Below are 15,507 nucleotides of genomic sequence, written 5' to 3' on the forward strand. Positions count from 1 at the left end.
CATCTGTACCACCGCTCAGCTACAAGATTATGCGTGACCATACGATCACCCCATGTCCTCTACACGGTAAACCTGTATTTTTTTTTTGTGTTGTGCTGATCCTAGATGTCAGTTACATTATATTGCACTTATGACACAAAATGTGACACGGTTACTATGAGCATTCATTGTGCAATGCTGCAGAAACCTTTAAAATAAAACACAAAATAAAAAAATAAAAAGATACAAATAATTATGTTTGACAAGATATGGTTATGAGCAGTTTGGACATATATAAGCCTCCCGTTCTTCACGCTAAGGTCTAGAATTGGGACGATGGTACATTGAGATTCCTCTAGGTCCAAAAATGGGATACGTCATCCCTTGTTACTGGGAGGCCCCGAAACGTTGAGTCATTGACCTCATAGGTCCACGACAGGTCAAAGTGGATTCCAAAATTAGATATATTCAACATCGACACCCATCATTGGCAAGATAATAGCTCCTTATAGCCGATTTCTTATGCCTGGTAATAGACGTGCCCAATGAGTGTACCTCTCACCTACTGTGCAACCCTAATTGAGCAAAAAGGCTTATAGCTCATGTGATATATCGGCTAATTAGAATTTTTTTAATTAGTTGCATACACTGTAATATTTCATTAGTAACCTTAAAAGGCAATGAACCATTGGGATGATGTACAAGGAATAGGATAGACACTGGCGGAACATATTACCTCGGACATTCGCTCTCGGTGTTTGCCTTCCAGCCGCTCTTTAGCTTTCTGGAACCGATCGTGCTCGTTTTCATCATTCGGGTTTTCTAGGTACTTGTCCACAGCGTCAGGCGTGCTGGCAGCGGTGGTGGGAACTAGAGAATGGGATTAGGGGAAACAGTAGTTGGTATAAATTCTGTGACAAATCTAATGCTAGCATTTGCATATGGTGTTAGGTTATTGCAACAGCCAGTGAGAGCATAATCAGAATACAGAAGACACAGTGAGAGCATGTGAGGAAAGGAATGAAGGCATCTTGGAGTCGCACAGTACTATATAAATATGACCTGGGCATTATTTGGAATTAAACACCATTTGCAGATAAACTGAGCTGGTTTCTAACTGAACGGTGACGTTGTTCCACTTTGCCCAAAACAAAATAAATTCAACTGTTCAATACTCAGAGAAAATGTTTTTAGGTTTGCTCTAGGTGATCATAAGGGAGACTCGCGGAAACTTCAGCCCACAACACCTGCAGCTAACTGGAAGAAAGCTTAAAGTATTAAAGACACAGGACCAGGGCATGACAGGATAAAGGTTTGTATTTTATTAACTGTGTGCTGCTATATTGTACAATCACTTCAGGTCCAGGCTGTACATTGTCAAAAGCGCATATAGGTACACTGTATTAGAGTAGCTGTCTTATATGTATATACTGTATCTTATTTGACGAAACGCAGTCCTCAAGACATCCTGATACATCTCCATGTTTAAACACAGGTGACTAATTCAGTCCCGGATTTCAGTGACCTGTATACAGTACCAGCTCCCAGTGTTATATCTATTTAAGAGGTGGGACAATCCTTGGAGAGCACATGCGAGTGCATTTTCAACCATCATGCTAATTTTTAAATAAGAGGGGTATTTATTAAAGATTGAAGTGTAGAGAGATAAAGTACTAACCAATCAGCTTCTCTCATTTTACAGGCTGTTATTGAAAAATGACAGCTACGATCTAATTGGTTGGCATTTTACCTTTCTCTAAGCTTTGATAAATCTCCCACTAAGCATCTGCAGTGTCACACTATATGTGTATTTTCTTTTTATTTCTCTGCATGTCCATTGAGAAACTCTCCTACCTGAAGTTGCGGGAAACGTCAATGCTGGAATGCTTTTTCCTCATGTAATGCATTGTAACAAAACCGCGCTTTGGTTCAATAAATTGTGTTGTATAGCAAACGTTCCGTATACATTCATTTGTGACATTTTATACGGTACGTACAGGGAAGGATGCATTAAACCAAATATATTATCTATCTATACATCTCTGTGTGTGTAATTTTGGTTTTATTTGTTATGTATATACAGTATGTTTGAGAAATAAAAATCTCCCAACATGGAGGAGGTAATTGGTAATGCAGGGAACACTGTGCTTTTTCTGGAACGTTGCGGGTCGCCAGAAAGTAAAACATGAAATCCCCTATGGTGCTCTGTTTATTATGTTTGAGATCTCCTCCTGCTGGAACAGAATAAGATTTGCTGCTGCGATGCTTTTGCCTTTGATGTTTACACTGGTGCTGAAACTCTCAGTCTCTTTTTTTGCTAGCAGCTAACGAACGTTTTGCTTGAGTTGATAACACAGTAATATTATACACAATACCTCAGCCCTAAGTATAAGAAGCTGCCATTAGCTTTTAGCTTTAACCAATCTCTTTACTGCTAAGGACAAGTGGGACTAATCCCAAGCACTTCAAGGGTTCAAATGTGTGTGTATGTCATGGAGACATAAAGGACAGCGTTTAACATCATGTGATGACAATGGTGGCACCTCTCCTTTCAGGATACATTAAAAGTCAAAACTCTCCCCTCCCCCCCCATCTTGGTACCTACAGACTCAGAACTACCCTGGTGTGAAAGAGGGCATTCTCCCGTTTAAAATGATGTGACCCAAGAAGTTATTTCCTGTTGCCACCGGACAGCCAAGACCTCCCTAATATGAAAGAAAAAAGTATTTTCCGCCTACAGATGACTTTAATGTAGTAGTTTTTATACATCCTCTTGCAACTTTTACTAAACAAAGCTTTACCAATCTGTACTTTCCAGTGTTATTTGTATACAACCACGCAGAATTCATTTCCTCTGTTACCCTGGGATACGGAAAGGATCTGCTCTGCGCTTTTGTACTGGAATCCATAATCTACATACAGAAATTAAATATGTGTTGTATCCAAGGGTTACGATAAACACACAAGCTTTCAGCAAAATGCACATGAGTTTGTGGAAAGCCAATTTCACCTGATAGGGGAAAATCTCTATAAAGTAGAAATTCTCAACGTTATTCTTAAAATGACCTGAAAACATGACTTAACCCAAAATGAAATAATTATCATTGAATGGAGCTTAATACACACAAATGAAGAATACACTTGGATACCCACGCCTCAAAGATCAATGCAGGCTTGGCTGTATTCTGCAGGACATTTTTTTTCCTGACAATATAATGAGCAGCCACGCAAATAGGTAATTCAACATTATAATGATTTGCTTAAATCATTATTTGTAAACATAGGGGCTATGGATCAGTTTTTAATGATCTATTATTTTTATCTATTATTCACAAATAAAGTAATTACATCCCCACAAAGGGCCATTCAATAAAATGGCAACTGAGTGATATAATGCAATTATTTAACATAATACCAATACCAGCTCAATCAGCAGTCATCATATTAGTGGTCACTAAAATATGTTATAACACTGATGGCATAACGACGTCATTTTGTAGTCCAGATAATTTCTTCAATTATCCAGCTGAAGCAGTAACTGTGGGGAACTAATACAGTGTTTCTATTTTTAACAAAATAACCATTATTATACTGTATAATAATAGAAAACAGTCACAAGAGAGTAGTCCATTTGCAACATTTCAACAGTATGCCAAATCCCTGTAATTTTTTTTGTTAACAATGTGTTTTTCTGTCTGTTCTATGATTAATTTCTCCTGGGCCTCCGAGGTAAAGAAATCATTACGGCACAATGTATTACTACAGTTAAAGGCTCCGGCAGGGAGGCGCGTTTTGCCACAGGCAAGCTGTACTGTAAACGTACAGAAACGCAAGGAAAATATTACATAACACAGTCTTTGGCACTTTTGGAGGAAAAGCTGCAGTCTCTGTACGTATGTATCAGGGTTTTAGAACACATATCCACAACTACTATAGTACATTGTGTATTTCCAGTTATCATGTATGTCACATCTGACACTGTACAACTGTTAATCAGTGATGGATTACACTTTGTTTTGTGGGGATACCGGACTACCAATATCAAAATAAAAGATTTATCTTAGAAATATCCAATTTTTATGAAAATAGTGAATTTCTGGATTTTAATTTGTTTCTAAATGCAGATACAATTACCATTGCTCACTATGAACATTAACATCCTATCCAAAGTTAATTAAATTAGAAAATAATTTAATTTATTCCTAAACGACTTAAAATACAACCAGGTAAGCAAAAATGACTCAAAGCGGTTCTCGGGTGCACTTACTCCCGCAATTTAAAACGGCAGTGGTATTAAAAGCACAGCCCCATTTCTAAATCTAGCCTCAAGTTCATTTATATTAATAGTATTGGAGTTCGAATGTATAACAGTGTATTCTGATGGTATTTATAGATGTTTGAATCCTGTATATTACGGGACTTTAAGATGAGATATATTTATAATGCTTCCAGTAAAGGCAAGCAGGAAATCAGCAAATATTAGGTGTATTAAGAGAATAGGAAGACTTAAGACTTTCTATAGGATAGAGGGGAATGAGGAGCAAGCTGGTCGTAACATTCAACAAAAGATTTGTGATATGTACTAAGCCAGTGTTTCCCAACCTCGGTCCTCAAGGCACACAAAGGCGCCCTACACATTAGGCGATGTGCTGCCGAGGTGCCCGATGGCCGACCCGGCGGCGGGGGGGCAGTGACGGGGGGAGTGAAGTTTCTTCACTCCCCCCGTCACCCGGCTCCACAGACGTGCAGGCAAATATGGACGATCTCGTCCATATTGGCCTGCATGCACAGCCGACATGTCACCAGCGATGAACGAGCGCGGGGCCGCGAATCGTTCATCGCTGGTGACTCCACATTGCACGATATGAACGTTATCTCGTTCATGAGTGAAGAAACTTCACTCCCCCCGTCACTGCCCCCCCCCCCCCCCCCCCCCCGCCGCCGGGTCGCCCCGTCGGCCATATCTGCTCGGCGGCGGATCTATAAATGTGTAGGGCCCTTTAGTGTGCCTTCAGGACCACGGTTGGGAATGCCTGTACTAAGCAGTGATAAAAGTAGAGAAGTGAGCTAGTAGAGAAGTTGTCCATGGCAACCAATCAGCTGCTCTGTATACTTTTATATTATGCAAATTATAACGCTTACGTCAATGCTGATTGGTTGCCATAGGCAACTTCTCCACTGGCTCACTTCTCCACATTTATCACTGCTTAGTACATCTCCCCCTAAGCTTATCTAAGCATTATACATAATTCACAGGGGGCAGATGTATTAAGGCTGGAAAAGTGATAAAGTGGAAGGTGATAAAAAGTACCAGCCAATTAGCTCCTTACTGGCAAGTTACAGGCTGGGTTTGAAAAATGACGGTTAGGAGCTGATTGGCTGGTACTTTATCACCTTTCACTTCATCAGGCTTAATACATCTGCCCCACGGTAGGGTGTGGTATGAAATGTTGACATCAGAGTCGAATGGGTCTGAATGTCAACATTCAACAAAAGACATCATGTCAACATTGCGCATAACAGTCGGCAAGTAGACATAGACTTTTTACAGTGTTTGATCTCTAACCCAAAACATGTACTCTCAATATTGTGACTGTTGACATTCAAAAATGTGACATGATGACTTTATACCTAATTTACGTGATCTACACCTTTCCTTGAAGGAAGACTGATGATCAAATGCATTTTAATGTATTTCAAAAAGTTGTAATAAAATATTACAATGCAGGTTAATACTTAATGCCTATCCCTGTTCAGGAATGTACATAACTAAATGAATTTATTGATATACTGTAAGGTGAATAATTAGTCTAGAACGTTGTTCCTATTGTACTAAGCCCTTTAATAAAGTGAGTGTAATTATTAATCACCCTTCTAATTGGTTTACGGAGCAGTATTGATCTCTGCGATGAGAAATCGCTAGCCACACCAAGACAATAAGTTACAAATACCCATCCGTACAGGCACAACTGTAGGGCATGGATTGGCGTATTGTAGTACACAATTAGTACACTTTCAGCGTATCCAGGCATCGTTCGTGCAGATCTAGGGCTTACACCAATTTTGAACTCTCTTTGTGGAGATTCATTTTAACGTATATGGGCATAAAGTTAGTTCCTGTATCTGGGCAAATGGTGTAAACTGTGCTAGTTCCTGGCAATTAGTGGATACAGGCACTGTGCTAGTTCCTGGCAATTAGTGGATACAGGCACTGTGCTAGTTCCTGGCAATTAGTGGATAGAGGCACTGTGCTAGTTCCTGGCAATTAGTGGATACAGGCACTGTGCTAGTTCCTGGCAATTAGTGGACAGAGGCACTGTGCTAGTTCCTGGCAATTAGTGGATACAGGCACTGTGCTAGTTCCTGGCAATTAGTGGATACAGGCACTGTGCTAGTTCCTGGCAATTAGTGGATACAGGCACTGTGCTAGTTCCTGGCAATTAGTGGATAGAGGCACTGTGCTAGTTCCTGGCAATTAGTGGATACAGGCACTGTGCTAGTTCCTGGCAATTAGTGGACAGAGGCACTGTGCTAGTTCCTGGCAATTAGTGGATACAGGCACTGTGCTAGTTCCTGGCAATTAGTGGACAGAGGCACTGTGCTAGTTCCTGGCAATTAGTGGATACAGGCACTGTGCTAGTTCCTGGCAATTAGTGGATAGAGGCACTGTGCTAGTTCCTGGCAATTAGTGGATAGAGGCACTGTGCTAGTTCCTGGCAATTAGTGGACAGAGGCACTGTGCTAGTTCCTGGCAATTAGTGGACAGAGGCACTGTGCTAGTTCCTGGCAATCAGTGGATAGAGGCACTGTGCTAGTTCCTGGCAATTAGTGGATACAGGCACTGTGCTAGTTCCTGGCAATTAGTGGATACAGGCACTGTGCTAGTTCCTGGCAATTAGTGGATACAGGCACTGTGCTAGTTCCTGGAAATTAGTGGACAGAGGCACTGTGCTAGTTCCTGGCAATTAGTGGATACAGGCACTGTGCTAGCTCCTGGCAATTAGTGGATACAGGCACTGTGCTAGTTCCTGGCAATTAGTGGATACAGGCACTGTGCTAGTTCCTGGCAATTAGTGGATACAGGCACTGTGCTAGTTCCTGGCAATTAGTGGATACAGGCACTGTGCTAGTTCCTGGCAATTAGTGGACAGAGGCACTGTGCTAGTTCCTGGCAATTAGTGGACAGAGGCACTGTGCTAGTTCCTGGCAATCAGTGGATAGAGGCACTGTGCTAGTTCCTGGCAATTAGTGGATACAGGCACTGTGCTAGTTTCTGACAATTAGTGGATACAGGCACTGTGCTAGTTCCTGGCAATTAGTGGATAGAGGCACTGTGCTAGCTCCTGGCAATTAGTGGATACAGTCACTGTGCTAGCTCCTGGCAATTAGTGGATACAGGCACTGTGCTAGTTCCTGGCAATTAGTGGACAGAGGCACTGTGCTAGTTCCTGGCAATTAGTGGACAGAGGCACTGTGCTAGTTCCTGGCAATTCGTGGACAGAGGCATTGTGCTAGTTCCTGGCAATCAGTGGACAGAGGCACTGTGCTAGTTCCTGGCAATCAGTGGATAGAGGCACTGTGCTAGTTCCTGGCAATCAGTGGATAGAGGCACTGTGCTAGTTCCTGGCAAATAGTGGATAGAGGCACTGTGCTAGCTCCTGGCAATTAGTGGATACAGGCACTGTGCTAGTTCCTGGCAAATAGTGGATAGAGGCACTGTGCTAGTTCCTGGCAATTAGTGGATAGAGGCATTGTGCTAGTTCCTGGCAATCAGTGGACAGAGGCACTGTGCTAGTTCCTGGCAATTAGTGGACAGAGGCATTGTGCTAGTTCCTGGCAATCAGTGGACAGAGGCACTGTGCTAGTTCCTGGCAATCAGTGGATAGAGGCACTGTGCTAGTTCCTGGCAATCAGTGGATAGAGGCACTGTGCTAGTTCCTGGCAAATAGTGGATAGAGGCACTGTGCTAGCTCCTGGCAATTAGTGGATACAGGCACTGTGCTAGTTCCTGGCAAATAGTGGATAGAGGCACTGTGCTAGTTCCTGGCAATTAGTGGACAGAGGCATTGTGCTAGTTCCTGGCAATCAGTGGACAGAGGCACTGTGCTAGTTCCTGGCAATCAGTGGATAGAGGCACTGTGCTAGTTCCTGGCAATCAGTGGATAGAGGCACTGTGCTAGTTCCTGGCAAATAGTGGATAGAGGCACTGTGCTAGCTCCTGGCAATTAGTGGATACAGGCACTGTGCTAGTTCCTGGCAAATAGTGGATAGAGGCACTGTGCTAGTTCCTGGCAATTAGTGGATAGAGGCACTGTGCTAGTTCCTGGCAATTAGTGGATAGAGGCACTGTGCTAGCTCCTGGCAATTAGTGGATACAGTCACTGTGCTAGTTCCTGGTAATTAGTGGATACAGGCACTGTGCTAGTTCCTGGCAATTAGTGGATAGAGGCACTGTGCTAGCTCCTGGCAATTAGTGGATACAGGCACTGTGCTAGTTCCTGGCAAATAGTGGATAGAGGCACTGTGCTAGTTCCTGGCAATCAGTGGATACAGGCACTGTGCTAGTTCCTGGCAATTAGTGGATAGAGGCACTGTGCTAGCTCCTGGCAATTAGTGGATACAGTCACTGTGCTAGTTCCTGGCAATTAGTGGATACAGTCACTGTGCTAGTTCCTGGTAATTAGTGGATAGAGGCACTGTGCTAGTTCCTGGCAATTAGTGGATAGAGGCACTGTGCTAGTTCCTGGCAATTAGTGGATAGAGGCACTGTGCTAGCTCCTGGCCATTAGTGGATACAGGCACTGTGCTAGCTCCTGGCAATTAGTGGATACAGGCACTGTGCTAGTTCCTGGCAATTAGTGGATACAGTCACTGTGCTAGTTCCTGGTAATTAGTGGATACAGGCACTGTGCTAGTTCCTGGCAATTAGTGGATACAGGCACTGTGCTAGCTCCTGGCAAATAGTGGATAGAGGCACTGTGCTAGCTGTAGGCAATTGGTGGATACAGTCACTGTGCTAGTTCCTAGCTCTAAGCAATTGATGGATAAAGGCAAAGTGCCATTTCCTGGCTTCGGGCAATTGGTGGATAAAGGCACAGTGCTATTTCCCGGCGTCGGGCAATTGGTGGATAAAGGCACAGTGCTATTTCCCGGCTTCGGGCAATTGGTGGATAAAGGCACAGTGATATTTCCCGGCGTCGGGCAATTGGTGGATAAAGGCACAGTGCTATTTCCTGGCTTCAGGTAATTGGTGGATACAGGCACAGTGCTATTTCCCGGCGTCGGGAAATTGGTGGATAAAGGCACAGTGCTATTTCCCGGCGTCGGGCAATTGGTGGATAAAGGCACAGTGCTATTTCCCGGTGTCGGGCAATTGGTGGATAAAGGCACAGTGCTATTTCCCGGCGTCGGGCAATTGGTGGATAAAGGCACAGTGCTATTTCCTGGCGTCAGGCAATTGGTGGATAAAGGCACAGTGCTATTTCCTGGCTTCAGGCAATTGGTGGATAAAGGCACAGTGCTATTTCCTGGCTTCAGGCAATTGGTGGATACAGGCTCTGAGCAGTCAGTAACAAAGTTCATGGCAATAGGTAATTACAGGTGCAGCACTAGTCCCTGGCTCAGAGCAGTTGATAGATACAGGCAGGCTCTATGCTACTTTCTGGCAGATGGTAATTACAGACACTGACTCCTGAATTCTCCCAGGTTATCCTCACCATCAGAACTGAACGGTCTTGATCTGCAGGGGATGCAGGCAAGCGACCCCATGCAGTATTAGGTTTTACCTACAATTACCATCGGGTTTCTTATCTGTTAACTTATGAAATACTCTAGTTCCCCAATTATGGGGGTAATTCCAAGTTGATCGCAGCAGGATTTTTGTTAGCAATTGGGCAAAACCATGTGCACTGCAGGGGAGGCAGATGTAACATGTGCAGAGAGAGTTAGATTTGGGTGGGGTGTGTTCAATCTGCAATCTAATTTGCAGTGTAAATATAAAGCAGCCAGTATTTACCCTGCACAGAAACAATATAACCCACCCAAATCTAACTCTCTCTGCACATGTTATATCTGCCTCCCCTGCAGTGCACATGGTTTTGCCCAATTGCTATCAAAAATCCTGCTGCGATCAACTTGGAATTATCCCCTATATTACTATAGTGGGGACCCACCCCTGCTATCTGCCCTTACCAAACATGGCTGGCACTAGCCTTAGAAAATCTTAAATACTCCCAAAAGGCTCAACAGAACAAAAGGCCGCCACTTAAATAATATAACAGAAAATATAGGGGTTTTAAAAAGGTGGAAAAAATATTTAGTGGTTTATTAATCCCAAAATATTGTACTATTTTATACACAAAAGTCCTGAAAAGGAATGGAGAATATAGTGCTAAGATAAGAAAGTAGTCTAGAATTCGGCCCCCTAACGGTAGACTATACCTCACAGGCAGAGGTATTGTATGGCATTTATCATGCATGAAAAACAATAACATTGGCGCATTTTCAAAATAAAAAGAAAAGAAAATGATAATAAATCACTAGGGCTTTGCTCTGAAACAAAAGGGATTAAGGGGAAACGACAAAACCAATGTCGCTCCAGTGAATTGAAGACCGACACCTTTATAGAAGCTAAATAAAGTCCTGCAACAAAATTTTTTAAACATTAATCTCTTAATATTTACTTTATACAGATACAAAGGAGGAATTATAGGGCCAATGAGCTCTAAATCCTACAGAGAGACTTTCAAAGGACTTCAGCCGGCTCAGAGTATTTGTTTAAGACCTAAATGATTAATACTTGCTAAACCCAGAAACGTGAACACACTCCTGACAGCACTAGTAAAATATGAATTTGTTCTAATGCACATTCTATTATTCTTACAATACCGTTTCCCAGAGCAAGGAAGTAACCTGGCATCTTCCGCAGGAAAATTATGAACTTCATCTTTTGCATTTATCACCTTAATTAGCTTACCAAGTGCATCTTCATAAATTTCCACACACACACCAACTCTTCCACAGGAACAATAATTATCTTCGAGAAGACAAACTACTGAAAATATTCAGCTTTCAAAGAGTCCCGAAGGCGGAACGTGTTAGTGCCTCGCACTGCGCGGCTGACAAGTTAGTCAAAACACAGAATGCAGACTTGCTGTTTAACATGCTTCCACAGAAAGCCGTTATTAGGCGGAACACATCATGACAGAAGCGGTTAACATCGGGAATTGGAGTGGTTAGTTACAGCGCAGGCCCATTCGGGGACATATCAGGAAGTAATCAGTTATGAGGGAGCAGGGCCTGTGGCGACAGACTGCCACAAGCCGGGGAGAGGTCCACTTACTGACGTTACCACAGACGGCCAGGCAGTACTCCTCTGATTCAAAGTTGTTCCGGTTTCCGCCACAGCCGCCGTATATGAACTGTACGCATTTCCTTTCCATGACATCATAGAACCAGCGGGAGATCATTGCGCGACACGTGCCAGTCTCAGCTTCCGCAGAGCATACCTCTATTTATAAGATGCGGAGGAACTACATTTAGCATGAAGACAGAACGGTCTGGATGTATTCTATTATATGTAGTCTATTTTCCCCAAACATTTAGGGGGAGATGGGTCAAATCTTGGAGAGAGATAAAGTATCAACCAGTCAGCTTCTTTCTGTCAGTTACAGGCTGTGCTAGAAAGAGGACAGTGACCATATGACCGGTTACAACTTTTCCACTTTATCGCTCTCCAAGAGTTGATAAATCTCCCTCTTAATACTCATAACCCAGTCTACTAGCTTGGAGGTATAGCTAGTGTAAAGAAGTATATCATGTGTCTTTTATAGCAATTACGGTATCCGGACTCCAGGTCGACAACAAAAAGGTCGACACATCTTAGGTAAACACCAATTGGTCGACATGGACAAAAGGTCGACATGGAAAAAAGTAGACATGGAAAAAGGTCGACATGAGTTTTTTCTCAATTTTCCCCCCCATTTCTTTTACTTTTTCATACTTTACGATCCACGTGGACTACGATTGGGAACAGTAATCTGTGACACCTTGCCCGAAGCATGGCGAGCGTAGCGAGCCATGTGAGGGGACATGGTGCACTAATTGGGGTTCCCGGTCACTCCACGAAGAAATAGACACAAAAAAACCCATAAAAAACTCACGTCGACCTTTTGCCCATGTCGACCTAAGGTGTGTCAACCAATTGGTGTTGACCTAAGGCGTGTCGACCTTTTTGGTGTCGACCTGAAGTCCCAGACCCAGAAACTACAGTAATAGGAGGACATTTGTAATGGCAATTCCTATTGCTTCAAGTGTTTTCCATATGTCCAGAAATATTAAAATTCCATGATAAGGAGCATTGGAGGGTATACAGCTTGCTTCTAAGCAAACGTAGGCAACTTTGTGCAAGCCTGGGATGCACCATGACCGTAAAATGGAGCCAAGTTAATGGAACGCTGGTGTCCAAGTAGTCAGTGGCCTTTACACTCCTACACAGGCCTCCCTAAGTGCTGTCTCCACAGTGCTGGATGCATGCACTTCCAGTTGACAGAATTCATGGCGCTATACACACTGCTGAAAAGGCGTAGAAGGGACCCTGATGTTTGATTGCCTGGGGGCAAGGTTTCGTATTAAAAAAAAAAGTCCCTATTTCCTTTAAAAACACATGAGAGGCATAATAATAGAATAGTTCTGGGAGTAAAATAATTTGCAAGGAATCCGAGGTCTCCCAGGTTCACCACAGGGAATTTTCCCAAGCTAAGATGCATTGAGTATAATGTTCTTTGTTTTTCTGCTGCAGCTTATAACACACAGATCCTTCTGTCAGGCATTGTAGCCCTATCAAGCGTCTGACAAATACAAACAACAAACCTTCTTAATACCTGGATCTCAAATACACTCAAATTAAGCACGCCTGTAATTTTGTAGGAAATTAAACGTGAACTGAACTGGCTTGTAACCTGTTCTAGGACAGGTCTCGTCAACTATGTGCTTTGTGGCTATATGTAGTGTGTAGTTATCATAGACATACTGCACTGAGTATGGGGTATATTGGCGGCAGATTTGACAAATGTACAGATGTGTCCTCATACACTAGTGCTAAAAAATATCCCTTCTCAGTGCGCTCGGTCCCATGCGACTTGGCTTGCAATAAGTATCTTTTTGCCCAAATGTGCATATTAATTGCAATGCGTCAAAACTGCTTCAGGAAACTGCACCAATTAATTTAACATGCAACACATGTATATCCGTGTGCAACTGAGTCTGCATCTGTATACAAAGCGATGCCATGCAGCAGCCGCGGATATACAAGTGATGCATATCAAATTAATCAGCACAGTCTCCTGGTGTGCCCTAAGATGCATTTCCAGGTAAAAACAGAGAGCGAAAAGACGCACAATGCTAAGAGAGTCTTACGGGACCTGGCGCACCGAGAGGGGCTATTTTTGGGTCAACTGCACCAATAATGTAGGACACATCTGTACAGGTCTGCATTCCCTCACGACTACAGTTGTGTGGGATGAACCAACGATCGGGAGAAAGCATTCTATCAATCTGCAAGGTCCTAGTGAATGAGGTAGGCAGTGGAGGCAGCCATTTTGTGGGATGGATTTTTTTAACATACAATAAATTTAATGATTCAAATGTTTCTCTGAATTAGAATATTAGTCTTTTTATTCAGTAAGGAAGGACCTACATATACTGTATATCTGGTCTGTGAAATAAGACTAGTATGTGTTGAGTTACAGCCTCAGTATCTCATGTAGGCCAGGGAACTTAAAATTCTGCCTTATTGGGGTCGATTCTTGTGGTTTAAAGATACCACTTATACACAGATAGCGGTTGTCTGCCGCATGCATTTAGACAACGTATATACAATAATGATCTAACTGATCTTAGATTATTATCACGTATCGCTGTGGTTTTCCAGTCATACATGCTATGACAGCAGACCAATTATCTGCCGTGAGATCATTGTTCAGCGGTTATGCAGTAATAGGTTACACAGGCTGCACAATGGTTACCCTGCGTTCCGGTGTTTAAATACTTTACTATGATACAGTTGGTATGCTGCCAAATGTATATCTAGGACATTAAACTGGTGCAAGGAAAAAGGTACTATTAAAATATTGAGATACTCCAGGCCTGGCCAACCTGTGATCCTCCAGCTGTTGTGAAACTACAAGTCCCAGTATGTCCTGCCACAGTTTTGCTATTACGGAATGCTAGATCTGTGGCAGGGCATGCTAGGATGTATAGTTTCACAACAGCTGTGGAACTACAGGTTGGCCAGCCCTGAGCTAGGCTAATATAGCTATAACAAAGACATAAAAAGGATCTCAAGATTGAGGTTATATACTTTATTCATCTTTTGGCCCTGTAGCAAGACCCAAAAGTTTGAGATGTGACTTTAAATGTATCTCTAGAAGAGGGAATTTAATATACACATCACATATCCCAGCTTTCTGTGTAATATGGAGTTCCGCACGCACAGCTGTGCTACTGCGCTGCCAATTAACGCCACGTTCCAAGCCCACAAAAGACAATTTGCTTTATGGGGGGAAATTGCACCAGATTATTACAATGCACTAAAAGAGCGATTTACATTTGCAATTATCTAAACTGCACGCTATGAAATCTCCTTCTGCAAACCTCTCTCAGCATTCCAATAGTCTATGCGAAAACAAGTACATGATATCCGCCAGTTTGTCTGGTCGTTCTCTGTAAATCCTTTCTGCCCGCTATGAAATAGAACCTTCTCTGAAATGACCAGAACAGACAACCAATACAGGCTGCAGCCAGGGGGAGGAATGCTGTATAATCTCTCTGTGTTACTGAGGGACGTGACAAGCAAACTGCAAGACCCGGAGCACCACAAAACACTTTAGTAAGCTAATGTGGATTGAGGTATATGACTTTAGACAACAGGCCGGCTACTTCCGGAACAGCAGCTCAGAATGTCTACGCCTGTCTAGCTAGGCATGCTGACACTTCTAGTTCTCGAAACAGCACGTGAGCCATAGGTCTCAAAAAATTACTCTAGAATAATCTCAAAACTTCAATGGAACCTGAGGTAGTTTCAATGGAGCCTGAGGTAGCTGGTACAGTGGCGCACCATGTTATTGAAGATCTGTAATGTGAGAGTTCTCTCAAAAGAATCCTGTTCGGCTATAGTAAATGCGCAAGAAAATTGTGAAAATGTATTTCAATAAATTTATTTAAAGAAAATGTATTTAAATAAAATAGCTAATATCAAAAAGTAGCAGAATACTAGCAATAAAAGTACTGTAGTAAAATACTAGCAAAACAAAATCATAAACTAAGGGGTCGATTCAATTGTTACAGGGCAATTTCACACCTGGGCTAAGTGAAGTTTCTAGGCGGGAATTTAGCTCCCGGTGACTTATTCAATTAATTCCCATGACGGGACCTTTTTTGCATGAGAATGCACAGGATGATTTGTGTTAAGCAGCGCCCGACACTCACAACCTGCCCCGAAGCTCTTCATACTGTAATTGTAGGCTTGGG

General features: G+C 42.7%; 1 protein-coding gene across 4 annotated transcripts in view; it reads right to left on the bottom strand.

Annotated features, from left to right (window-relative positions):
- APP (amyloid beta precursor protein) overlaps positions 1 to 15,507 on the bottom strand; it is a 405,252-nt gene that overhangs the window by 68,401 nt on the left and 321,344 nt on the right. For 2 of the 4 annotated variants that reach the window (XM_063956380.1, XM_063956379.1), the window contains exons 7-8: positions 11,321 to 11,488; positions 716 to 849 (exon numbers count right to left, since the gene is read on the bottom strand). In XM_063956380.1, the coding sequence (XP_063812450.1) occupies positions 716 to 849; positions 11,321 to 11,488 (302 nt within the window). The remainder of the gene's footprint in view (positions 1 to 715; positions 850 to 11,320; positions 11,489 to 15,507) is intronic. The other 2 variants (XM_063956382.1, XM_063956381.1) reach the window with 1 other exon arrangement.

This window comes from Pseudophryne corroboree, chromosome 2, assembly GCF_028390025.1.
Source record: "Pseudophryne corroboree isolate aPseCor3 chromosome 2, aPseCor3.hap2, whole genome shotgun sequence".
Lineage (NCBI taxonomy): Eukaryota > Metazoa > Chordata > Amphibia > Anura > Myobatrachidae > Pseudophryne > Pseudophryne corroboree.